This window comes from Gymnogyps californianus, chromosome 1, assembly GCF_018139145.2.
Source record: "Gymnogyps californianus isolate 813 chromosome 1, ASM1813914v2, whole genome shotgun sequence".
In the NCBI taxonomy this organism is placed as follows: Eukaryota; Metazoa; Chordata; class Aves; order Accipitriformes; family Cathartidae; genus Gymnogyps; species Gymnogyps californianus.
In genome coordinates, this window is record NC_059471.1 from 164,569,316 (window position 1) to 164,595,829 (window position 26,514).

General features: G+C 46.5%; 1 protein-coding gene across 1 annotated transcript; it reads left to right on the forward strand.

The window, feature by feature from the left end:
• Positions 1–20,199: 20,199 nt before the first annotated feature.
• On the forward strand, positions 20,200–26,132 carry HEBP1 (heme binding protein 1). The gene is made up of 4 exons (XM_050913814.1): positions 20,200–20,422; positions 20,573–20,711; positions 22,266–22,446; positions 23,764–26,132. Exons 1-4 carry the CDS (start codon positions 20,345–20,347, stop codon positions 23,933–23,935), a joined length of 570 nt encoding a protein of 189 aa, XP_050769771.1. The 5' UTR covers positions 20,200–20,344; the 3' UTR covers positions 23,936–26,132.
• The last annotated feature ends 382 nt before the right edge of the window (positions 26,133–26,514 follow it).

Genomic DNA, 26,514 nt, shown 5'->3' on the forward strand with positions numbered 1-26,514 from the left:
TTTTTGGCTGGAAGAAATCTTATTTGTTGATTTTGTTTTATTTTGCAATGGGTTTTTTTTCTTAATTACAAAAGACTGCCAGGGCGTTTTCCAAAGGTGTCCTTGATCTTCACCACAGCCTTCTGACTAAGCGAACAAGTGAACTCTCCCTTTCCCACGATGGGAAAGTTGAACAAGGAGGGTTTTGTGGCTTCCCCAAAGCCACAAGGCTCCAGCTTCCTGATTCCCAGGCCCATGGACAGGCCATCTAACACCATCACTTCTTCAAGTCATGATTTGTGCGAGAACTCTCAAGGCTGACTCCTTTGTCACAGAAGAGGAGAAAGGAGTATTGGCTAAATACATCAAAAAGAGAGTCTGGTTGGCTAAAGAACACATCATGTTTCCTCAGCATCTGCTGCTGCTTTCCCCGGTTTCAGGCACTGTTCCTGTGAATAATGTACTTACCCTTTCCTGTCCAGGTCTGTCCTGAAACTCTTTAATAACAATAAAGAAGGAGCAGAAGAGAGACACCAAGTGGTCTAGCTGGTGAAGAGAATTTTTTTTCAGATACAAACAGAAAAGAGAGTAGTTCTGATCCAAACCTTTTGGTACCAGAGGGATTTTTTCCATTGATGTCATCAGGCTTCAGATCAGGACCTTCCTGAGAACACAGCACTTGCGGGGGCAGTCCCAGGTGGCAAACTCTGGAGAAGCCATCAGAGTCATTATTTTTCTTTCCCTTCCAGGTCTTTCTGAATACAGAGTTGTCCTGTTCTGTATGCCATTTCCCCTCCTCCACCTTTTGATTTAAGAGCAGTGACGGTCCTGTATCTATGTAAATATTTACAGGAGAGATCCTGGATCCTTTTCAAGTCTCAGTTAGCAAAGCCTGTGATACACAAGGACAAGAGCTGTCCAGCAGAGCGGCTCTTTCTAAGAAAATGCTTCTGGCACCAATTAGAGCTGGGAGCAAAGGTACGGCAGAAAACAGCCAGAAGCAGGAACTGGAAAATCTGGTGTCCTCATTTGTGATCTTCTAACATCTGGCACACACACATACACTGCAAGAGCCCATAGTTTACAATGCTTGTATGTTTGTGGTACAGCATAGCCCACTCAATTTCATGCATCCCCACAAAAATGGCTTGTTCCCCAAGCCCTGAGATCTCTGTGAGGCTAATGGATAGCAAGGACAAGTGATTTGTGGTCAAAATTGGTGCTTTTGAGGAACATATGACTAAGCAAAGTGTTCAGAGGGTGTAATGATTTGCAAAGCATGAGAAATGGAGTTTTCCTTCTTTACATTGTGAATGTAAGCTGATTTGCATATAAATTGGACCTGTCAAGTGTACTAATATCAATCAAAAAGCTGTGAAAATAAGACTGAAGGTGCAAATAAATCATTCATTTATGTGACTGTTGCTGCTCAGTTTATTTATTTTTCCAAAGCAGTTTGAAAAAGCCAGATGCTGAAAAATGAGATACTTGGGGTTAAGCTTGGAAGTCTGAGAGCTTTGGGTTGGCAGTGTGGTCCTTTAGAAAAATGTTACAAGCCAAAAAGCATGAAAATATGCAGCCACCAGCCCCTCATCAGTGTTAAGCCTGTGCAGGCCCTCTCTGCCTACACTGGCACCTGCTGTCCTGTGTAGGGCGAAGACCCTGCGTGAGGTAAATTTGCTGTGCCCTGCTGGATGCCTGATTTCTGACCTGACCCTTTGAAATGCTGATGTGTTGGAGTTGCTCTACGGGTATGCAATATTCACCTGACCTACACAAATTGTAGTGATATCCAGGCTCCACCTAATAGGGCCAGTGCAGAAGACTTTGCACTTGATTCAAAAATGGTGGGACACACCATAAGGAAACCTTTTCAGTGTCACCTCTTTCAGTAACTTCTCTCTGTCACTCCACACGAAAGGAGAGGGGTGATGTCCTTGAACAGCAGCAGGAACACAATATGTGGGGACAGCTGCCTTGTCCAGAAATCCCACATAACACACGCTAGCCCTGCACCCAGGTTGCAGCTATCTTCTCTTTTTCCCCTCCTTTATTTCTTTCTGGGACAAGCCATGCATAATGTCCCTCCTCCCTTGCAATCAGTTTGTTCAGTTCTCTTCTGCTTTAGCCACTGGACCAGCCTACACTGAATGTCCCACAAGTGAAAAGCGCTGCCCTTTTTGTACAGTAATTCCCCTTGTACAGCTGCCAATCACTTAGGAAAGGATGGGACTAATGCAAACAAATGGAGAAAGAGGTTTGGGTTGGGCTGCAGCAGGGCAGGGTTAACTGGTGGGGTCCCACACCCCACTGCCTTGCTTCTTGCCACCTTTCGGCCAGAAATTACAGCCTTCTCCAGCCTGCCCACACAAGAACCTCCGGTACAGAAAGGACCCACATTAAACACTGCTATTGAAGGTCCTCAAGCTAGAGCAGGTGTATTGGGTTTGCGTGGCAAGGTTTTGGTAGTGAGGGGGCTACAGGGGTGGCTTCTGTGAGAAGCTGCTAGAAGCTTCCCCTATGTCCAACAGAGCCAATGCCAGCCAGCTCCAAGATGGACCCACCGCTGGCCAAGGCTGAGTCCATCAGCGATGGTGGTAGTGCCTCTGGGATAACATATTTAAGAAGGGGGAAAAAAACCTGCGCAATTGCAGCCAGGAGAGAGGAGTGAGAATATGTGAGAGGAACAACTCTGCAGACACCAAGGTCAGTGAAGAAGGAGGGGGAGGAGGTGCTCCAGATGCCGGAGCAGAGATCCCCCTGCAGCCTGTGGTGAAGACCATGGTGAGGCAGGCTGTCCCCCCTGCAGTCCATGGAGGTTAACAGTGGCGCAGATGTCCACCTGCAGCCCATGGAGCAGGTGGATGCCCAAAGGAGGCTGTGGCCCCGTGGGAAGCCCGTGCCGGAGCAGGCTCCTGGCAGGATCTGTGGAGAGAGGAGCCCATGCTGGAGCAGGTTTGCTGGCAGGACTTGTGACCCCGTGGGGGGACCCATGCTGGAGCAGTCTGTTCCTGAAGGACTGCACCCTGTGGAAGGGACCCACGCTGGAACAGTTTGTGAAGAACCGTAGCCCATGGGAAGGATTCACGTTGGAGAAGTTTGTGGAGGATTGTCTGCTGTGGGAGGGACCCCATGCTGGATCAAGGGAAGAGTATGAGGAGTCCTCCCCCTGAGGAGGAAAGAGCAGCAGAGACAATGTGTGATGAACAGATCACAACCCCCATACCTCATCCCCCTGCACCGCTGTGGAGGGAGGAGGTAGAGAACTCGGGAGTAAAGTTAAGCCTGGGAAGAAGGGAGTGGTGGTGGGAAGGTGTTTTAAGATTTAGTTTTTATTTTCTCATTAGCCTACTCTGATTTTGATTGGTAATAAATTAAACTAATTTCTCCAAGTCAAGTCTGTTTTGCCCGTGATGGTAACTGGTGAGCGATCTCCCTGTCCTTATCTTGACCCACGAGCCTTTTGTTATATTTTCTCTCCCCTGTCCAGCTGAGGAGGGGAGTGATAGAGCGGCTTTGGTGGGCACCTGGCATCCAGCCAGGGTCAACCCACCACAGCAGGTCACTGGTAGAGCTGCACAATGGAGTGATTGTACATGCAGTTCTGCTCTAAGATCAGAGGGGCAATCGCCTCCTGATGAGCTGCTGGGACAGGAGCTATTCTCAGCTGTCCCTTCCTCCAGGTGTCCGGAGGGAAGAAATAACCTGCATCTTTGCACTCCTATTAGTGCTACGCTAATGCTTTTACCTGTTCTTCTTATCCTGCCCTTCTCCTTTGCATGGCTACATGGACAGGGCCAGGAGCACCATCCTCTTTCCTCCCGTGCCTGGCTGAGCGTTCTGGTTTTGGCTGGGATAAAGTTAATTTTGTTCATAGTAGCTAGTATGAGGCTATGTTTTGGATTTGTGCTGAAAACAGTGTAGATATTACAGGGATGTTTTAGTTATTGCTGAGCAGTGCTTACACAGAGTCAAGGCCTTTTCTGCTTCTCACACCACCCCACCACTGAGTAGGCTGGGGGTGCACAAGAAGTTGGGAGGAGACACAGCTGGGACAGCTGACCCCAACTGACCAAAGGGATATTCCATACCATATGACATCATGCTCAGCAATATAAAGCTGGGGGAAGAAGAAGGAAGGGAGGGATGTTCGGAGTTACGGCATTTGCCTTCCCAAGTAACTATCATCACGTGCGATGGAGCCCTGCTTTCCTGGAGATGGCTGAACACCTGCCTGCCCATGGGAAGTAGTGAATGAATTCCTTGTTTTGCTTTGCTTGCATGTGCGGCTTTTGCTTCACCTATTAAACTGTCTTCATCTCAACCCACGAGTTTTCTCACTTTTACCCTTCCGATTCTCTTCCCCCATCCCACCGGGGGAGAGTGAGCGAGCGGCTGTGTGGTGCTTAGTTGCCGGCTGGGGTTAAACCATGACACTGAGTCCCTCCATGACAGAGGACTCACATGGGAGCAGATATTTCAATAAACAGGAAATGCTTGTTCAAGCAGTGAAGGCTAACTGGAAGAGACAACAAAAGCAAGTAAAACCAGGACAAGTGACAATAACATTTCTAGCAGGTTTGCTAGAACTCCAAGTTTGCTGGTACCTACAGCAAGCACAATTCAGGCAATTTTAAATAGTGCAGATGATTGTAGAGTTTCTAATGAGCCCAGGCAGTAAAACCAATGCCAGCCCTTTGTAGACCCCAGCATGAGCAAAAGGCCAAAAGATGGTTGGAGCTCTGCAAAGGTTTCAGCTGTGCAGTCCCAAGGCTGTGTGGTGTGCCCACATACTGTCACGGGGCAGGCATGGTGTGTGTTAGTTGAGGGAGTTACCGTGGGGGGCTGCCCCAGCCAAATCCCTGATGGGTCCGTCTCTAGAGACTCCTCCAGTCCCAGTATTGTTCTGCGAATGCTGGGTGAGAGTCCTGTGGCTGTGAGCCTGGAGGGAAGTGCCCAGTGGTGTGTGAACTGGAGAAGCAATAAATGAAGAGAAGGAAAGAGTAGATACTGAGAGGATATGTTATGCACAAGGGGAGGCAGTGTCTCCTGCAGAATCCTGCAAACTGCCCAGCTCCAAGCATACATCTTGATGCACCCTTGGGAGTTACCCTCTTCCCTCTAACCAGTTGGGTCTGGCAACATCTGGTCGATGCGTGCTATGAAGTGCTGTGCAGTCTCTCAGTGCCAGGCCTGTGTCACTCATTGTTCTTTGTGGCTTCCTCTGACAGCCTTGCCTCCCCACGTGAGCTCGTGGCCATGCCGTGGGCAATCTGAGTCCTCCTGCAGGTGCCTGTGCTTGGAGCAGTGACAGGCAGACAGCCCTTGCTTTCATCCCAGCTGGGCAAGGCAGGAAGCTTCAAGCAGCAGAGACATTTCACTCACTGATTTGCAGCAGTCCAAAGCAGGCATGAAGTGGTACCAGGCGGGAGAGCAACACTTCACAGGAGCTCAGCACTTGCCTTGATCTGATGTGAGAGAGAAGTGACTGCAGCTGTGTGGGCGAGACCTCAAAGCAGTGGTGGTTTGCACAGGGACGGGCAAGAGAACGGGCATTGCAGTGGTGGAGGTGACTGGCCCCGTAAGCCAGCCTGGGGAGAGAGGAGCTGTTTCAGGCAGGCTGCTTTCTGGCTTGTGCATGGGGCTGAGCCAAGTCAGAGCCCAGCAGTGGCCAGCAGGCCCTGGGGCAGCTCCAAAGACTGATAATCCTAATAATTGCACAGGAGCATCTGTGGCACTTCAGAGCTTTATTGAAATCCCTGGTGGCTCATGTGTGGACTTTTAAAAGGTCTCCAGCCCTACAGCTGTCAACATCTCAGAGCCAGCCTGCCGTCTGGTCCCTGGGAGGTGTCAGGAATTCCTCTGCAACTCCATCTCACTCACGGTGCCCAGTTTTTGCACTCTGAGGGTATTTTGGCTCAGTGTGTGTATGGCAGCCAGGGCTGGACACAGCGGCAGCATTGAGGAGAACCTCACAGCTGCTGCCGTTCCAGATGGCCCTGGGCACAAACAACCTGCAAGGCACAGGGGCTTACAGGGAGGGTTTGAGCCCTTTTTGCCCTCAGCTTGCTAAATCTGCACCTGCCCAAAGTCTGCAGGCTAAACTGGGCTCTGGGAAAATGAGCACAAATGTTTCTGCAGGTGTTGTTCTTGCCAGGGGGATTTTGCTGTCTCGGAGCTCTTGTGTGTCCTGAGAGAACCACAGACAGACATGTGCAATAGCCTGTTTGCATATCATAAGCGAGCTTCATGCTGAGGCTACTCAAATTTAGAAAACTGACTGCAACCAGTAGTCCTCACGCAGGAGAGCAGATCAAACACCCTGCAGTTGCTTACAACACAGTCACAGAGATGTGGCAACAAAAAAAAAGGGAGTTTCTTGTTAGTTGGTTGTATTAAAGTTCCCAATCTCTGCTTAGTGTGGTACAGTGATGGCATGTGGGCACTGGGTGTCTCTGAATGCAGCCACAGTGGTGATGGTGGGCTGGGCAGTGCTCCTTTCACATCACTGGGAATGTGGATGGTAGCAGGCAGGAGACAGGGAAGGGAAGTGCTACAGCTCCCTCCTGTCCTGCCTCCCTCACTACTCCCTGAGGAGGCACAGGGAATGGGGAATTTCTGTGATACACACTCCTGCCTGCTGAGAGCCGTGCTGAGGTAGCACGCTGCCAGCATGAGACCAGGACATCAGGCACACAGTGCAACGCTTCACCAGCACAGGCTGGGTTTGGACCAAAGTTTTGGGAGTGTGTTGCCACGCCTGTGTGGGTTTCCCCATCAGGTTCACTCAGCTGGTGTCTCTGTGCCATGCCGTGGAGGGGTTCTTGCTCAGAGCTTTCCTCCATCCAGCATCTCCATCCCACACTGACTGTCAGCAGTTTGTTTCCTCTTCACAGGGAGTTGCAACAGCAGCGTAACAGGACTGTGTTTGCCGCGTGCTGAATGGGGAACAGCTGGACACAGATGATTGTTTGGGTTATTTGCCTGTTGCCTAGACATTTTGTTTGCTTGTTTTAGCCCTGAAAAAATAGGTTTCCAGTTCCTCCAGAGGCTGGTCTGTGTTAAGCCTGTATATTGTGGGCTGCTTTTGAAAACTGGTGTTTTATAACTTTGCAAATGAGTGTCCTGCTGTTTCAGTGGCAAGGCTTCATAAACAAGGCAGTCTTCTCAGAAATTTCCCTGCCACACAGCCAGCGGGACTCAGGGAGCAGGAGCAGCCAAACGCACATGCTTCTGGTGTCAGAGAAGCAGATACCCCTGAGTGTGGTCCCAGTTGGACCTCTCTCTTGAGTGGATGTGAATGGCTGACTAAATGATAGTGCTGGCTGTTGTTTATGGACTGTGCTTAGAAGGATGCCACTCAACTTTCCTCCTGATCAGCTCCTCACCTGGGGTAAACCAGCATCACTCTGTTGCAATCATAATACTGCGTTTGTAACTGCTCTGTTTGTAACACTTGCACATATCCTCTGGCTCCTTACTTCTGGGTGTTTGCTTTTTTTCTGAGCAGCTGGACAGTTCTTCGCCCCGTGCGAAAAGCATCTTTTTTCTCACTGCTGAGCGCAGACGTTTTGGCTATGGAAAATGGAGTTAAATAAGAATAGGCTGGTCAGGAAACAGAGGATGTTGTTGCCAGCTGATACTGGAGAAGTAATATCAGGAAGAATGCAGATTTGGCCAAGGCACTTGCAAGCAGTGCCATGGGTCTAGTCATGAGCCTGGGTGTGCAGCAATTGTGCAGCTTCGGGCTGTGGCAGCTGCACATCCTCTCAAATCACAGCAAAATGTCAGTCTGACATGGACATGGGACCAGAGTTGGGGGTCCACCTCTTGCTTCACAAAAGTCATCACTTTAACACCTTGTGTTTCTTCGGAAATCTCTTTATTGAGTACTGACCAGACCTGAGCCTGTTTGATTTGGCAGGCACGGACCTGGGGGAGCAGGGCAGGGGGAAAAAAAATAACAACACTACAGCCGATTCATCCCTCCTTGTTTATTTCACCAGAAATAGATTTGGCAGAGTGCATCAGGAACGAACTAATCAGCAGGGAATTAATTGGCATGTTTGTTAAAAGGCAGGAACAATGCGGTGAACAAATTCATGGCTGGATGGCCGGAGGGTTCAAGCAGCCAGAGAGAAGCGCTGCATAGTGGAAACTGTGACTAGTAAGAGAAGTCGTACAGCTGTGCTGGAGAGCCAGCGGTTGAGAGCTGCCCAAAAGAACCCGGGGCAAAGATATACGGGTGTCCTTGCAGACGGAGCTGCTTTCGAGAGGGGCTCCATCGCCCAGGCTTTCCTTCCCATACGGCTCCCATGTGTGGGGGGAGATGGCTAGCTTGCAGGAGTGGGAGGGAGGGGTGGGAGAGGTACAGCTGGAGGAGGCTCCACGGAAAGACTGTGGAAACGCGGAAAGCGGGGAAATGAAGAGGGACACGTCACTCTTTGCAAGCTGAAATGCAGAGGGGGTGGTGAGGAGAAGAGAAGTAGGGAGGCAGAGATTTGGAAGCCTCGTCACAGGACTGGCCTCAAGAGCACAGGTAACGCTTGTATGCAATTCTCTGCCTTCTTTCCCAGGAATATTTTGTTTCTTCCTCTGGAGGAGACACATCCATCCACCTCGGAAAGAGCTTGTTGGGTTAAGGGACTCTAAAGGCACCTGTGGGAAGAGCCAGGAGAGGAGGGAACATGTGCAGACTAGCATGGACTTGGAGTTTGGAGGATTGCTACATTTCCAGAGAACAGGGGTGTGCAGAGTGAAAGAAGGAGGGAGAAAGGAAGAGCGAGCAAATCCTTAGAGACAGCAAGACAGCAGACATGGAGAATGCAAGGTCTGTGGGTGCCTATCCAGGGAGAGAGAGGAAACTTCTTAAGAGGGAGCACCAAGCTCTAAATGAGACAGAGATGGAGATAAGACATATCCTGAAAAAGCAGGTACACCTGGAGAAGAGGCAAAAGGTGTCTATTACCTCCTCAAAACCAACAGTACTTTACTAATGTTATGATTTGCAGTAGATGTGTGCTTTGCACCTGGATGGCTTTTTTTTTTCTTCTTTAGCATCAGTATGCCTGCCTGCTGGCAACAGCATCACCCTAGCTGTCCATCATCGGGGCTGTCAATCAGATCCCTTTGTTTAGCAGGATGGTCAGGCTATTGGAGGGATTCAGGTGCTCTTTGCTTTCACACAACATCCAGGTAGCAAATGAACAGTGTAACTCTTAATTATATGCAAAAGCACTTTTAAACTCAAATATGTTGCCAAACTTGAAAAAGTCAAGATACTGGTATTCCTACATAACCCAAAGCTGGCTGTGCGCAGGTACCAACATACAGCATTATACCCACACACATGTAAACTGAAGAATAATACATTACAATGGATTTTTAACAAGGACTTTTGAAACAGGTGATATTCTAGCTGTACCACTGTGGCTGAGTTAATATTGTAGGATCCAATTTTTTAAATTGCTTTTGGCATCTTTCTTGATCTTTCCACCATTACATAATACTACAAGCATATGCTAATGTTTATATTACCCTGATTTTTTTTGCTTGGAGAGCTAACAAATGCCATCTGCTTTGCAAGTAGAGCTTGCAAATTCTTTGATTGTTCTGGACTCGCAGTCTTGGCAGCTTTCTCCTCTAAAAGCTCAGAGTCTTTTCAGGATCCCAGTCTGGGAGCTCTGGCAGAATTGGCATTAACTAAGAAATTGTGTGCAGCTACTATATGTTTTTTTAATGTGAAGCTGTTTGGTTTATAGCACCTAAACCTTCTTTGACTTTATACATAAACCAGAACATTTTAGTTGGGTGTGTGTAAGTAATAGAACCTTAAAATATTCTTAAAATATGGCATATGGAAATAAAGATAGAGAAATTCCAACAGTCTGCAAAAATACCTTTATTATCTATTGAGATCCTTGAGAATCTTAAACTTACTTTGATGTTTAAATATCCATTACCATTGGAGTGAGAGCTACATTTTATGTATTTATGATTTACCTGAGATCAAACTCCCTGATTCATTTAAAAGTATATTTTATTTCTCTGCAAATAGCCCAAAACCCAGTATCACTCTTCAGCTTTAGTTTGAAAGCAGCTCGAAAGGAACTTGGGAAAATTATGAGGAGAACGGATCTCAAATGAAAACCACAAAGCTAATTCACTTGCAGTCCAATATTGCAGCAAAAAAATCCTTCATTTTAGGTATCACTACAGTGATTGCTAATTCTAATCAACAAAATCCTTCTCTCAAAGCAAGCATGGGGTTGAGCTAACACACCAGGATGCTCATGCATGGCATCAGGAGAGCATATGTGTTTAGAGCAGTCAGACGTGCAGGGAAAAGTTTCAAGCCCTCTTGATATACAAGGGGCAGGCAAGCTCTGAATCGTAATGCAACAACTCACATGTCTGCAATAGGAACACTGTGTTCTCCTCAGGCTTCAGAGGAGAGAGGGCTCTCTGAAATGAAGCTGTGTTTGGCACCGGGAGAGGATAACCTAGGCAATTCCCCCATATCCTAGCAGGCAGCACAACACATGAGCAGTAGTGAACTTCAGTCATCACACTTGACCTCAGTGTGTCAAAGTCTGGGGCAGGTACCAGTGAAATCTCAGGGCTTTGTTGTCATTCCCCGCTGTGTGTAAGGAGGGATGGGCACTGGAAATGGAGTATACTGGAGCAGTAAGAACCAGAAAGAGTGAACAGGAGAGGGACAGAGATGGGGGTTCAAATCCTGACAGCGCTCCTTTGCTTTCGGGCAGGGATTCAGGCTTGGATGGCACAACTGCCAATCCTGGCAGGGCTGTGCTCGGGGTATTGAGCTAGCAGAGCTCTTTTATCGTGTCGGAGTGAGGAATTGAGAGGTTAAAAGAAGAAAAACAATATTGTGTAATAATGAGACAAATAAGTCTGTCTTTACTGCTTGCAGATGAAGAGACTGTCCAGTGAATCACTGAGCCTACCCTGCTCCAAGGGCAGAATAGGATGTGACTTTCTGACAGAGAGCATGCCATATTATTGTAATTAATAGTAACAATAACAAAGTGTCCTGGTTCTGGCTGGGATAGAGTTAATTTTCTTCCTAGTAGCTGGTACAGTGCAGTGTTTTGGATTTAGTAGAAAAATAACGTTGATAACACACTGATGTTTTCAGTTGTTGCTAAGTAGTATTTATACTAAGTCAAGGGTTTTTCAGCTTCTCATGCCCAGCCAGCAAGAAGCCTGGAGGGCCACAAGAGGTTGGGAGGGGACACAGCCAGGACAGCTGACCCAAACTGGCCAAAGGAATATTCCATACCATATGACGTCATGCCCAGTATATAAACAGGGGAGTTGGCTGGGAGGGGCGGATTGCTGCTTGGGAACTAACTGGGCATCGGTCAGTGAGTGGTGAGCAATTGCGTTGTGCATCACTTGTTTTGTATATTCTAATTGTTTGAGTAGTATTATTGTATTATTATTATTATCATTATCATTATTTTTCCTTCCTTTCTGTCCTATTAAACTGTCTTTATCTCAACCCACGAGATTTTTTTTTTTTTGTTTCTCTCCCCCATCTTACTGGGTGGGGGGAGTGAGCGAGGGGCTGAGTGGAGCTTAGTTTCCAGCTGGGGTTAAACCACGACACAAAGCTACTATGTTGTTAGTGTTATTCTCTGGATTTAGGAAAAAGCTTTCATCCAAGGATGTGAGAGAGTTTTCCCTGCTTGTCAATCTGTGTTCTACCCTGACAGTATTTTCCAGTGCAACACTGCAGTGGATCTGAAGACATATTTGCAACAGGCTTGGGATCTGGTTCCTATTACAGATGACCCTGCAGACTTTTTCTGCTAGAAACCTTGTTAGTGAATATCCATTTGCCTTCTACAATTCCACCTAAGAGAGGGAAGATTGCTCAATTTCTGTGTAAGTGTCTGAGATATGGGAATCTATTTCAACGATGATTATAACCTGATGTTTACTATGATAATAAATTACAGTAGGCCCTCAGGAATGCAGGGAGCAAAGCTACAAAGAAACTGGTCCGTGAGGGGCCCTGCAAATAGACCATGCGGGTCTTGTGATTCATTTGGACACCTGATGTTTTAAAAAGTTTGAGATCAAGTAGGGTGGATTTTCAGTATTAGATGTAGGTGGAATTTATCACCACCCTTCTTTTAACAAATACAGAAAGATGAAGGTATCCCATCCCTGGGGTACTGAAACAGGTGGGAGGTGGAAAGGGTAAGGAATGGACAATCTCTTCAGGAAGTTTTAAAATGAGCTGGGAAGCCACACTGCCTCCTTGATGTTGGCATCATTTTCAAATCATGTGCAATTAGAGACACTGGCGTCTGGTAAGTCCTTTCTCATCAGAGAAGATTAAAAAGGCATGTGCAGTGCATAGTCATCAAAAGAAAGAGAAAAAAAAATCTAGAGGCTGGACTATTTATCTGGAAAAGCAGAGAGGCAGAGGAGCTGTGGTGTCAATGCAAATAGTTTCAAGAAGGTCCATGAAGACCTTTTTATTATGTGCCTTGGTGATATCATCAAACCTTCTTAGAGATCTTCATTTTGGCAGCTCTGAGTTGGGGGGAAGAAGAGGTGTATGTATGTGCGACATAGGAAGAAGGTAATTTATTTTTTTCCTTTAAATGAATACTGCAATTAGAAGAAGAATACTGAGTACAAAATACATCCTGACAGGTGGAAAGTATTATTTTTAAAGTAACATGACATTTTCCATCAGTATGGCTATATTCATACTGCTATTTTAAATAGAAAAATAAATGGAGTTGCAATTAAAATACACTAGTGATTGAATGTAAGAAAGGCACAAAGTAAAAGGATTTATTTATATACTGCTTTATCTGCTATAGCTCCTAGTAGGTTTTGAGGTGGCTGAATTCTTCCCAGATGGTTAGGAGATGGGGGTTATATGATATTCAAAAAGCAATTTAATGTCCTCGTATTTTGCAGTCAGGTCTTCAACTTTTGATGCATGTACCTGAACAGGGGAATAATTTGGATTTTCTGAATGTGCCCACTTCTCACATGAGCCCCTCCATCACTGTGACTACAGATGACTGAAATCATCACTAAAACCCATGAACTTGGCAATGCATTTTTACTGTTTGCTATGTGCAATATGTGCATAATTGATATTTCCAGCCAGTTTCTACCAGAACAGCTGTTCATGACATTTTAAAAAAATAAAAATATCAGTTTCAACACTGAGGGACTACTTAATTAAGACAGAATAACAAATTAATATGAGTAAGCTGTGGAGAGGCTGATCTATCCTCTTACATTTAGAGATGGGACTTGTCCAGGCAGGCCTGTAGGTTAGGGTTGACTTCCATTGGCTTGGGAATGATGGTAAACTCAAAAGAAGACAAGGAGCTTAGGTAAATGCTCACATCAGTTCATATACTCTGTCTTGTCTACTCTGCAGATTTGCTCAGGAGGAACTGACCCCCTGACACCAGGGCAAGGTGGAGACAGTACACGGAGGGTGGGGTTGCCTTTGAGGCTCCATCACTGGGCAGCATCTCAGTTATTGCCACTGGCTAGTGGATCAGATAAAAAAGAACAATTTTTTATTCTGGCCTCTATTAAATCCTTGATAAATTGCTTCACTGGTTGGTACCTTGCTTTCCCTAATTGCAAAGTGGGGATGCAGCTATTTCCGTACATTGTAGTACCTCCTCCTGACATTGATAGAACATTTATAGCTATAAGGTGCTATCCCAACAAGGCTACATATGAAGCAAAGCTGCTTTCCTAGCTGCTGCCAGTTGATGAAGCATCTCTGTACCACTCAATGGCTTGAAAAAAAAGTAAGGAGGTTTGTACTTGTGAAAAAGAAGAATCCCTGCGCTTCTGTAAAAGCTAGGCTGAGCAACTTGAACAACATTTTAAAGTAATACATCATCAGAGAGAAATTTGGTGTTGGGGTGACAGATGGGAGGTTGAGAAAGAGAGGAAAGAGAGAAATAAAGCAGTTAGCAAGACTTTTTGTCTCCACAGAGCAGGGGGAAGTCAAGATCCTACCAACAGCCATCATGGTGACTCTTCCTCTTTTCCTCTTCTTCGTCCTCTTGCCCTGCAGTAAATCCCAGGGGGACTTTCTGGACCAGCATCAGAAATGGAACTACAGAGAAGGCGGTAAGAGGTGGTGGTGCGTCAGCCTGGGAGGTGTTCAGTAACTCACAGCTGAAGATTCGCCTATTTTGTCCTTGGAGTGACACAAACAGTGCTCATTCATGAGTGCTCTTTCTTGATTCCTGGGTAGCTGCTGAGATTTCTGGAGAGAAAAATGGTTTTAGAAATAATCAGCTGGGGTATCCAGTGACAGCAGAAAACTTGGGCACCTGGAGGCAGAGAATTATGCTGTGAGGGAGAGTTATCTGCTTTTTAATTTAGATCCTCCATATGTTTAATATTTGGCATTTCATTGCGACTCAGTTCAAGTGATGAGGAGTGGAATCAAACTCAGACCACTGGCTCATGTTTTCTTGTTCTGTCACATTTATTTTCCTCTCTTCCATGGACGTCCTGCTAACCTAGCTGACAAGGTCAACATAGAAGGCATTAACAGCATTACTCAAACCCTTGAGAAATGGGGAAACAGCATCTTCTGGCAAATGAAGCACACTCTGCTGAACAACCCAAACGCTTTACTGCCTGAGTTCTCCAGGTAATTCCCTTCATCTGGAGGTAGGATTCAGTCCTCTCCTGGGTGTCCTTCCCTGAGCAGATTTCATCTTCTTTAAGATGAACTTTCAGATTGCTCAGTTGTGGGGAGATGAATCCCACTGTCTTGGCATCTGTTGTGCTAGCAGCTCTGATTACTCTAGTAAACTGAATATTCTGCTGACTATTTATTGTGAAACATTCTCAATTGCCATGACGGTATTAGAAGAATTATCCTAAAGAAAATGTAGGCTGTCCTTGGCACCTCACTCCTGTGAGAACAGGCTGGAAAAATGAATTGTGCTATAAATCCACACATGGACTTGGCCACAGGGCAGGGAAAAGAAGCTGATTTGGCCTGTGATGTTTTTTATTTCAGTCTCTAACATCCAGATCTGAGAAAGCTAGTCACTAGTCCATGTCATCATGTTCCCCCCTTTGCATTGCAGGAAATATTAATGATTGAGCACACTCACAAAATTTACTTCAATCTCATATTTCCAGAAACGGAGTGGGAAAGGCAATGAAAGAGAGAGAGAAGGGAATACTGGGAATTGCTAGAAACCAAATATCACTTAAATCAGAATTGTTCGTAAAGCAAGTGGTCCTCTTCCACAACTCAGCTTTCTCTTTAGGAAAAAGAAAAAAAAAAAAAAATTGTCCGCAACTGCTATGCATTGAACCAGTTGAAGAGGAAAGGCTAGAAGAATAAAATGGCACTAGTTAGAAGGTCACACAATATCTGTACAAATTAGGGTTTCAGGAGGATATAGTTGATAGATTATGTGTTGGCCTTTGGGATCAAGTGGATTTCTCCCTGGCTGCACGGTGGCTGTTGTTATTAGCACAGAATTCATCACAATTTTCACACTGCCAGTGCTGAAATTCATTGGTGCCTAAGATTATCAGGGCCGACATTAAGTCATGTATTTGGAAAGCTCTAACGTTAGTCCAGGGCGATGTAATGAGACTATTCAGCCATATTTCCTGCATAGGCCTTTAAATTAAGAGTTTGCTGGGAAGGACACAGGCTGGTCCATTAGAAATGTTGAGGACCGACAGGAATCCATGGGAATCACTGGCCCAGCCTCCAAGTCTGCTCCTGGTTAACAGCAAGGCTAATTAATACTAATTAATATCAGGTAAGATTAGAGTGTGCATCAGAGCTTTGTAACACCCAAAGGGAGACTGAGAGAAAGCCCTTCAAGGGAAGGGACAGGGTTACTCCCAAGCACACTGGTGCACCAGTGCAGCCCTCACCTTGCCAAATCCTGATGTAAAACCTGGCTCTCCCCCTCCCTCAGCTCAGGCAGAGGCACAGCCTGGCATGACCCAGGGGCTGTGCAATCACAGCTGCACCATGGCATGCAGCAGCCTGCCCTTCATTGGGAAGTCCTCATAGGTGATCCCTGCGCATTGCTGCTCTCTTCTTCTCTACCCCTGCTGGTTCCAGCCAAGCAGGATGGTTTTCATCTCCTCCCTTAAAGCAGGAATGCTGTGAAGTGCTTCTGGGAGCTCATAAACCAGCTGTCATTTGGCACCGAGCCAGCTGTACTTCGGTGGTGATGGAAAGACCATGTTGCCCATGCTAGTCCTGAAGCTCGTGGTTTCCTGGGTTCAGACAGGGGCATCTCAGATGAATTCCCACCACCCAAGGGGCAGGGTGGCTTTGGAAACATCTTTTAATGGTTGCTTGCAACTCTTTCATCATGAAGGGCCCTTACCCACCAAGAAACACAAGGCCATGGTAAATTATTTTGCATGCTCAGGAACACTCCCCACACTGAGTTATTCTCCTGTATTATTCTCTCTGTAGTCTCCGCCCTGTCTCTGCAGCTGTGGACAACCTCGTGAGGGAAGTCCAGTCGATAAGGAAAAGGCTAGAAGAACTGAACGAACGCCTCAATGTCATCAGCAAAACTGTCCTTCCCATCCGACTGAACGCTCTGCAGAGCCAGAGGCGTGGAAATACTCAGCTGCGGAGACTTCCGATGCATAGGAGAAGGTTGTATGCTCGCAGGAGACCTCAGAGGAGTTAATTCTCTGCCAGAAAAAAAGGGAAATCTTTATTTTTTTCATCTGCTTAAGCCTTTCTCAATGGGATGCTGCTAGAGAGAATAAAGTAAAGCACATACAAGTCAGCTTTACTAAGGAGACCAGAACTTCTGCATTTTGTTGCTGCCTTTCAAACCTAGGTCAGTAGATGAAATCTGACCCTGTTCTTCAATGATGGCTGTTTTGTGTTCCAAGCAAAATGAGTTGACAAGCTCAGTCTACTTGAGTGTGAATACCTTTAGGCTATACAGTCGTTCTTTCTGCTTACTAGAGGAAGCTCTTTCTGTAAAGATCAGGTGAATTTCTCTCTCTGTCCTATTTTTAAAGCACTCTATCTGAAACAGCTGGAGAATTTGATCTTCGAAAGTGCTGAATGCTCGATGAATGCAGAAAGATAGATTAGTGCTTGGCACTTCCAGCTGGGCAGGGAGGGGAAGAGGAAGCTATGTTTTAAAATACAGCCTTAACCTATTCTCCATCAGTGCAAAGAATGCCTTGTTCACACGTTCAGAGGGTGGGTAGGGTTGGATAACCTTGGTCTGTTCATCACGGTTCAAGACTGAAGATGTGTCAGATTCTAGAGACCAAATTTGAACATCCATCTTCTGCAAAGAGCTTTTTTTTTAGCTGCCTGGAACTGGGCACTCAGAACCTTGTTATTCAGCAGATATGTTCAGAATTTCCAGCATTCTGAAAGACATCGCATTGACTTCTGCCAAGACCCTTGGAAACCAGGGGATGTTTTTTCAAAACTATTTAGATACCTAATGGCATAGATAGGTGTCTAGAAGGATTTTCCAAAATAGCTTAAGAGACAGTTCAGTCCCCCAAATCACAGATAATAATTCAATTGGTGTCTAATTCGCAGAGTATCTTCTCCACATGCAAGCACTGACCTCCAGACATCTCCCAACTTCCTTCAGCACAACTAAGATCTGTAGAAGAAGAACAACTATGCACCCTAAGGACTTTGGTGCCTCAGGGAGTACCCAGAATACCCTGCCTTCAGCTTGTCTTTGCCTGTGGCTTCCTGACAGTAAAACTGGTGATAAAAACCAGTGCAGAAATCAAGTTATGCACTGAACAGAGGATAGAGTGAGCTTGCCCTTCAGGTCTCTAAAGGTAAATCCAATACAGAGATTCCCATCCAGCGTTGCAGCCAACTGCGTACCTGAAATCTGTTGAAACATAGGCAGGAGAGTTAGAGATGAAAACAAACTGTTTTTTTAAAGGTCTGGACGAAGCAATTTATGAGAACAAAAATAAAGAATGGATTTATGTCTAAATGGTTGTGGGGGAGGCTGGCATGACAGTTGTTTTGCAAACACTCTCCAGTCATAAACAGTGAGGATGCAGACTAGCTATTTAAGGATGCCCAAGGCCTGAGTTTATGGAAAGAAGTTCAGTGACACTACAATAACCTCCAGAGGGAAAGGGGAAAAGCTAGTTTCGTATGAAATCTTTCAGAATGAACCAGAAGAAGTAACACAGTCAGCATTTTGGCTGCAACCTGGGAGTTGAGTGGGGGAGGTGTGAGGAGTGTATGAGATAATCTGATAAATATTTCCCGGATGTAAATTCTCTGAGTTCAGGTTTTCAGAAAATAACAAAACTCTAACTTGGAAGGTCTCTCCTTGACTTTTGCTTGGGAATTTGAAACACTGCTTAGCTAGACAAGGGAAAAATCAAGCCTGTGAAAAGGCTGATAAAAAGAACCAGTTGTGCCTTTGGTGAAGTTGTCATCATAATTTCTCAGGAGATGTGGAGTATTTTGATCCCAGAATATATTTACCTAAATTACAAGGAATAACAGGAGAGAAAGGCCCCCTCCTCGTTATTCTGCATTCAGAGCTACTAAGCTGTGCTGTACCATCAGCTGCATGCTTGCACAGAGTGCTGGTCCCTCTGGGGGATGCTTTACACACTTTGCTTGGGGCTGTAGGGACTGCTGGTCACTTTGGCCTATCTGGAGGAAGAATACAACATAAATGTCAGTCTTCATGTTCATATTTTAGACATGGGCATTTTATCAGGCAACCTGAAGTTGTATAAAATCAATTGAGGACTACTTGAAACAGAAAGATGAGACTTCCCTCAGTCCCTCAGTCACAGGTGTCGGGGGGTGGGAGGCCAGACCAGGTCACTGCATGCTTTTACTTTTTACCTAGATGTCCATCACCAGCTTCTGCCAAAGACAGAGGATTGGGCAAGATGGACCTCTGGTCTGACCCAGTCCATGTATTCCTACACTGATATGTGCAAGCTGGTATTTTTGGCAAAACTCCTCTTCTCAATGGAGAAACTCACTGTTTGTTTTAAAAGAAAACAAACTGTAGCATGCAATGTATATTACAATTTTGCGATTTCTTGCATAATGGTGAATAAACCAAATAATATAAATGGTTAATAAATGACTAGAACTGTGGCCTTGTCACCACTGATAGCAGCCCCTGTCATTCACTCTGCAAAAGTCCATGTCAGGCTCCAGGCCTGCTCCCTGACCTGAACATGGCCTGTTTGATCAGATGATCGTGGCCAGCTGCTTTAACTTCTTTGCCTTTGCACGACCCTCTCTCTAGATGGAAATGCTTTAATGCCACATTTCTTTTATAATTTTCTTTTTTTCTCTTTAAGAGTATAGGGAAGTTACGCATCCGCCTGCTTCTGTGCCACTCAGCTTCTATTTGAGGAGGCAGGAGTCCAGCTGAGCAAGCACCTTGAGGTGCCTCTGCCTGATCTGCCTGGAAAGGTTGGTCTGATCCATGGCTGCCCCAGGGACTGGTATTCGATTCCTGCCTCAGCTACCCTCTTCTTAAACGATCCTGGGCAAGGCACTTTCTCTAGCTGGCACTTGTCCTTTGACGTGGCTTATACAACTAAAACCCACTTGTGATCATGAAGGATCCAAGTCCTCCGTGCACATAAATATATCCAGCTATATAGGCCATCTAAGCCTCCTGTTGTGTCCATTTACATATATTTCTGGGAAGGGACCTGGCTGGAGTTTTAAACGGAGTAGAGCGGTTGGGCTGTGAACACATGCAGAGGTCAGCGGATCGAGAGCAAATACCAGCAGCAGGTTCTAAGATCTACCCCTTACCTAAAGCTTACAACATCCACAGAGACACGGAGCACTGCCTTAAGTTCACTGTCTTAAAAGACAACAACTGTGATCCCCCTTAGTTCCGTTTATTAAAAAAGAAAGTTATGATTTTGCAGTTTCAGGAAAGCTGTGCCCCTCCACGCTATATATTACACACTTTTGTCAGTACTTCCCCTCGCTTGTATTTTATTTCCTGCAGATTTCCTCTCTGCCCCAGATGAATACCACCTGGTCCCGCACTTTATTACTCTTCACACTTCTCGGCGCCCTCCATTACTTCACCTCCAGGGCCGCCGCCTTTCCGCTCCCAGACCCCGCCGCGGCCGGATCTCCTCCCGGCCAAGTCCCACCGACCCCGGCTGCCCCGGCTCCGCGCCGCCGCGGCGCAGCCGGCCCTTCGGCGCCCCCTGGGAGCGGTGCGCCGCGCTGCAGGCGGCGGGGCGCCCTCCGGGCCCTCCCACCTCGCCCGAGTCGAGCCGAGCCGAGCCGAGCTGAGCGGGGCCGAGCCGGGCCGAGGCGAGCGGCGCCATGCTGGGCATGATCAAGAACTCCCTGCTGAGCACGGTGGAGGCATGGCCCTACCGGGTGCTGAGCAAGGGTGAGAAGGTAAGTGGCGGGGCGGGCAGCTGGGCTCTGTTCCCCCGGGGGTTTTCTGCGCCAGCCGGTAAGAGGGGGAGCGGGTGTCCTCTGGGCAGCGCTTTCCTCCCAGCCCGTCCGGGCAGCTGCCAGCTTCTCCATTCCTGTCTGCTTCCCCAGGAGCAGCTCAGCTACGAGGAGAGGGCGTGCGAGGGCGGGCGGTTTGCAGTGGTGGAGGTGGCAGGGAAGCCATTCGACGAAGCCTCGAAGGAAGGGGTGCTCAAGCTCCTCAAGTACGTCGGAGGAACCAATGACAAGGGTGAGAGATGCTCCCCGCCCCGCGGGGCTTGGTGGATGTTTGTGGTTGACCGCCGCTAGCAGAGGCTTGGTGAAAGCCGGCTGGATGGAGGCGACAGCACCGCGGGCCCACCTGGCTTGCAGCTCCTGGCACCGGAGGTCTGTGATGGGGGTGGCCCCTCGCTGGGAAAAATAAACTTGCCACAAGTTAAAGCGTGCCCAGCCAACTCATGCTATGAGTCCACTCCTAACCCATCTCTGTTTCAGGGTAAAATCTCAAAAATTATTTGTTTAAGCAGGAATGAGTTACCTTTCAGCTGGGATAACGTGAAGACAGGCACACGTGTATCTATCACAGCTCCCTGCGTGAGCAGTAGCTGATGAAATCCAGGGTATCTGGGGCACTTCAGTTCTATGATGTGCCCTTGTAGGCAGTGAAATAACTTTTAGGACCTTGATATTTTATCATATACTCTGGCTATTTTTGTTCATGAAAGGGTAATGAACAATGAGCTTGCTTTTTAATGGTACTTCATAATGTTTTATAATGGTGCTTCCAGGTGATTGCTTCTAGTTCTCAATTTACTAAAGTATGTGCATCGGTAATCATCCGTAGCAGGAGGAGATGACCACAGAGTAGTTCTGAGACATATACATTTGCTCGCACACCTTTCTCAGGCATCTGGCAGAGGCACTTGTATAGTCTGTATGGGAGTAGGAGCTGGATGCAGAGGGAAATGGCATTTACAGCAGCATGTTTTGAAAAGGTGATGGTTGCTGTTACGGTAGGAGAAAGGGTGCCTTCTATAACATGTGCCACAGAGACACATACGGTATCAAAGCAAAATAAATAAGAACGATGGCTTGATCTCAACTGGTTCTGTGGCTGCATGATCCTGAGGTTTGGATGTTCCCTACTGCTGAAGAAGAAGAGGGAAGAAAAATGTTCTTCAGTGCCATGTGGTACCTCTCGGCAGTAATGAGCAGAAAAGAAGCATGCTGTTCCTGGAGTGGTGGACAGCATGGACAGTCCTGCTGAAAGCCATAACAGTTCTGAGTTTTGGGGCACTGGAACTTGTAGGATGTCTGGAAGCATTTGGAAGGGTTTAGGAGAAAGCTCCTGTCACCCAGTATTGCCTATGGGCTCACCACTAAGTGCAGATGATAACAATTTAAATACTGATGTAGATTTACATGTGCCAGTGACCTGCCCCGGAACTATAGACCCTGTTGTGTTAGGAGTGATTTGTCAGAAGAACAGAGTGTCTCGGTGGCATGAGCTATATGGTTGAGAGCCACAAAACCAGGACCATTCATAAAAAGCCCTCCAGAGGTCACCTGGGGCCCTTATCTCCCAGGGTCCTTGTGTAGTCAGTGGAAAGGGAAGTTTGGCCCAAGGAGACGTCTAATGTGGCTGTTCTGCATGCCCCAGACGACCCTACTCTTGACTGACTATACAAGGAGTTCAGTGTGAGGAGTTTTCCTAAACTAAAATTAGCTTTTGTGAATCGCCTGTTAATTCTGTGAGTTCCCAAGAACCTAGACTTCTCTAGTAATGTCTATGTGTCTCTTTCAGGGGTTGGAATGGGCATGACTGCTCCTGTCTCCATCACTGCTTTTCCTGCTGAAGATGGCTCCTTACAGCAGAAAGTGAAGGTCTCTCTGCGGATCCCAAGCCAGTTTCAAGTCAACCCTCCTTGTCCTAGTGATGAAAGCATTAAGATTGAAGAAAGACAGGGGATGACCATTTATTCCACGTAAGGAACGCATCCTGGGATTTCCAGTCCCAAGTGCTGAGGTCTCTAGCGTGCTCTGAAGAGCAGTGTTTGTTTTACCAGGTGACTTGCTGGACAGGGGGCGCGTGTGGTAGGAAGAGATGGAGGGGTCTTTCTAGACTCAAGACAGGTGTTTCATGTCATTTCTTATCATTTGTCATGCTGCACCGATTTGGAATATGGATTTTTTTTCCCTGGGAAAACAAGTGTGGAGGGTAGCCGTGAAGGGCTTTTTGTTTCACCTGGGGGGGGTGAAGAGCAGGGGAGGGTGAATATGAAGGTACTGAATTATTTCTAATCTGAAAATTATTGTTTTCCACACTTTCTGGGATCAAGATGGTTCTTAGTCATCAAGAATGTCCTTTTGTGTGGTTCGGATCAAACTACAGGTGTCAGCTGAAGCCTCATTTAGATGGACTCATGCCAGAGTCCATCATGGAAACAAGCAGCCATTGCATTGCTTCGAGTCACCTTTGACTGTCTTCGACTGTTGACTGGCAAGCTGGACTCAAACTAGCATCACAATAGCAAAAAGCTCTTCACCTTGTATTTAACCCCTTGGACGTTCCCCTGCTTCCTTGCTTGAACTATTTTGTCTGACTCTGAAGTGTCTGGCTCCTCCCTTGCCTGCGACTGCTGCCTGGCCTTTGCTGTGGGTGTGGGCCACTTCTGCAAGAACAGGCTGTTTTATCTTAAACCTTGGCCCTGAGGCACAGTGGTGAGGTGCAGGTTGATGTGGAAACAGTTCCTGTTGGTGGGAGGTCAACATAAAACTGACCGATTCCAGCCCACCCCTTTTAAATAGCATTGTGGGCTGTAATTGCTAACTTCTCTGTTCTTACCTCCCCTTTTCCTTGGGCTAGCTAGAGTTTGGCTTCCCTTCATGATCTGGCTTCCAGCAGATGATTGTTCACACCACAGTGAACATGGTTGTTGACAGCATTCATGTAAGGACTGTGGGCTGAGCAGACTTGGAGATAACCTCGTGTTCTAGAAAGCTGTTCCTCTGATATGGCGTTGATTCAAAGGGCAGGGCCGTTCTGCTGACTGATATACGTGGGTCTGTTTGGGGTCTGCCAATGGATGACTGCACCCTAGCTGTGTAACCCTTGAGACTTAATCTATCACAGACAAAGCGTGCTGATTCACAGAGAACAGTGCCTGCATGAGTGCATGTTGGCGGGACCTGGACCAAAATGTGTGGCTAAATATATTGTGGCTATATATTGTTCTCCCTCTCTTCCTTTCTGTGCTTTGCCAGGACTGCTCAGCACCTCTCCATGTTTGGTTTCTTTGCAGGCAGTTTGGTGGCTATGCCAAAGAGATGGATTACGTGAACTATGCTGCCAAGCTGAAGTCTGCTCTGGGGAGTGAAGCTGCATACCGCAAGGATTTCTACTTCTGCAATGGTTACGACCCCCCTATGAAGCCTTATGGGCGACGCAATGAGGTCTGGTTTGTGAAAGAGTGAGGGTCTGGCTCCCCATGGTGCTGGCTTGCACTGATAGTCTCCCCATGCTATGTTCCTGTCCTCTTCAAAATAAACTGATAATTTGGCAGAGGCAGAAAACCATCATTCCCTTCCTCCACACCTATGCCTTGGTCTTTTATGGACCAACCATTTTAGAAGAACACTGCAGACCCCCCTGACAGTCCTGCTCCTTCATTCCAGACCAGGTCCTTAACCACACAGATTCTTATGATCTCTCCGTGGCTTGCTTTTATCTCCCTTGTGCTCCCAGAGTTCAATGCTGAGACAGCCAAAAGTACTTAATTAGCAAGACTGGTGCCTGACAGGAGTCACGTCCAAGTGCTGGCAGACTACTAGTCTCACCTGAGGCAGGCAGGGGAACGTGATGAAAGTGCATACAGGGACTTTTTTGTCTTCTTGAGCTTGCTGCAGCTGTAAAACGCTGCTTTTATCTGTGCCATTCCAAAAGCAGTCTAAAGGGACATAGGCATTGCTACCAACACAGCAGTGAAAATAAGCATCCTTTATGTTGACTCATAGTGTGCAGGAGAGCAATGCTTCTGTCATCTGACTGAGAAATGTCATTTAGAGGAAGATCCAGGTTTCTCTTTGCAGCTATCCTTCTGTTTGAGGAGAGACATTTTGGGATGTGTTATGTCCTGATCCCAGCTAGCAGCTGGACAATGTGACGTGGAGATCCCAAGATCATTCATCACCTTCCTGTTACTTGTGTGTGACATTTCTTTAAAACTAGCCTACACAAGGCCCAAAGCTGAAATGTGTGTAGTAATCTAATTGAATTAGAAAAATACAGGCTGTGAAAAAAGGAGGTGCCTATTACTTGTGATCTGAGGGTGCATTTGAAGAGTGGTGAGCATCTAGTTGAACTACTGTGGGTACAGATCTTTAAAAAAACTCTCTTCTTAAATGGTACTAGTTTCTGAAGGGCTACTCAGAGCAGCTGTCTTCTTTAAAGGAGGAGGAAAACCTGGCTGTTCTTGAAAACAGGGATTTACGTCAAATAATGAGTAGGCTTTCGGAAACTTCAAATACAATAGTAAGGGTGGGCCTTGTTTTAGGAAGACTGGCAATGTTTAACTGTTAGGCATCAAACCAGCATTATAGCTGTCAGCTCTGCTAGGGAGGCAGCAGGATGCCTGCAGTGGGAACATGCTCACACACCATGCTACTGTGGGTGCCTGTATAATTTGTTGCCTCAACTAAAAGAGGTGTGCTCCTCTGATGCTTAAGTGTCCCAAAGTTCAGATGCTTTCCAAAAGCCATTTTCCCCCTGGAGCTGAAAGAGATTTGTCATATGGCATCCCAGGTTCTGGCCGGTCGAGCTGTTTGATATGCGCCTGCTTTCTGAGAACAAATCTCAGCAGTAAAAGGAGAAAACCTGAGGTTCTGATGTGCTTTCCTTTTCTCTCTTGCTGAACCCTGTAAGAGCTTTGCTGTGGACCTCACGAGAGAGTTTCAGTCACCTGTGTGCAAGAGCACCTAGTCAGGATGGGTAAAAAGAGCAGATATTTAATTTAAAAAAAAACAAGGGAAAGCTATTAGCTGCAGTTGGTGATTGCAGTGCAGGGGAGGAGGAATCAAAAGGGAAATCAAGGCAGCCAAAGAGTTAGGCTTTTGAAGTTTTTTAAGGAGCAAAGACCCTTCTAAGGCCATCCCTGAATCCAAAGGGACCTATTCATGTCCCAGATTATCTTTACCTGTGTGGGTGAGGAATGGAGGGGCACAGTGCTGCCTGGTTTATGTGTTCCCGGGTTCATTTTGGAACTTGTGTGTAGGCTGTGGATACAGTCCTTTCTGGCTATATGATCAAAATCCTGAAATTTCTCAAAATTTCTCCTGTGAAATCTCAGATGTTAGGAAGACCAATAATAAACCTGGTATGAACAGAGCTGCACATCTCAGCAGCATGGGGGTTTTTTTTCATAACATGCATACACTCTGAACAGAGAGCGAGAGCTTCTGACCCAACAGTGAGAATAATCACGTCTGTAGACTCTGCCTGTGCAGCCCTGCTACTGGCCTTTTGCATGCAGTAGGCAGGGTACAGTTTCATAAACAGTGTTAACTGATATCAAAAGCTTATGCAAACTGAATTGCCTTTTCTGTACACGCAAAGATGCCTGTGTTCTGTCTGCATTTTCTAGAGTTTTTAAATAAAAAAATAATGATATTGTGATTTACAATTTCTGTGCTGATCATTGACTTTGAGCTCAGATATTTGTTGATTTGAAAGACTTTAGGTTTTCAGTTTATCTTTCTGTTTGGGGTACTAATTGTGTTGCAGCATCTATAAATGGTCATAATACTTTTTCCAATAAATAGCTATTTTAGGTATCCTGGTGTGGCCCTGCATTATCTGACTGTGCGAGATGGGAGCTGAGGGAGTAATCTCCTTCTTCGTTGGTTCCAGACACTGAGAGGCTTTGATGTATTTGTGTTAATGTAGAAACTAGGGGGCCTCCTCACCTGAGGAAAATTGTGTGTTCACTTGTGTGTTCCTGTGGCTGGGGTTCACGGACAATGTTCAGGCAAATATTCATGACTGATTTTCAACATGA

Excerpts from the sequence above, each read along its gene's own strand:
- HEBP1 (XM_050913814.1), top strand. The coding sequence starts at position 20,345 with ATGCTGGGCATGATCAAGAACTCCCTGCTGAGCACGGTGGAGGCATGG. Across the intron at positions 20,423-20,572 it reads TGCTGAGCAAGGGTGAGAAG|GAGCAGCTCAGCTACGAGGA; the intron begins GTAAGTGGCGGG and ends CTGCTTCCCCAG. Across the intron at positions 22,447-23,763 it reads GGGATGACCATTTATTCCAC|GCAGTTTGGTGGCTATGCCA; the intron begins GTAAGGAACGCA and ends GTTTCTTTGCAG.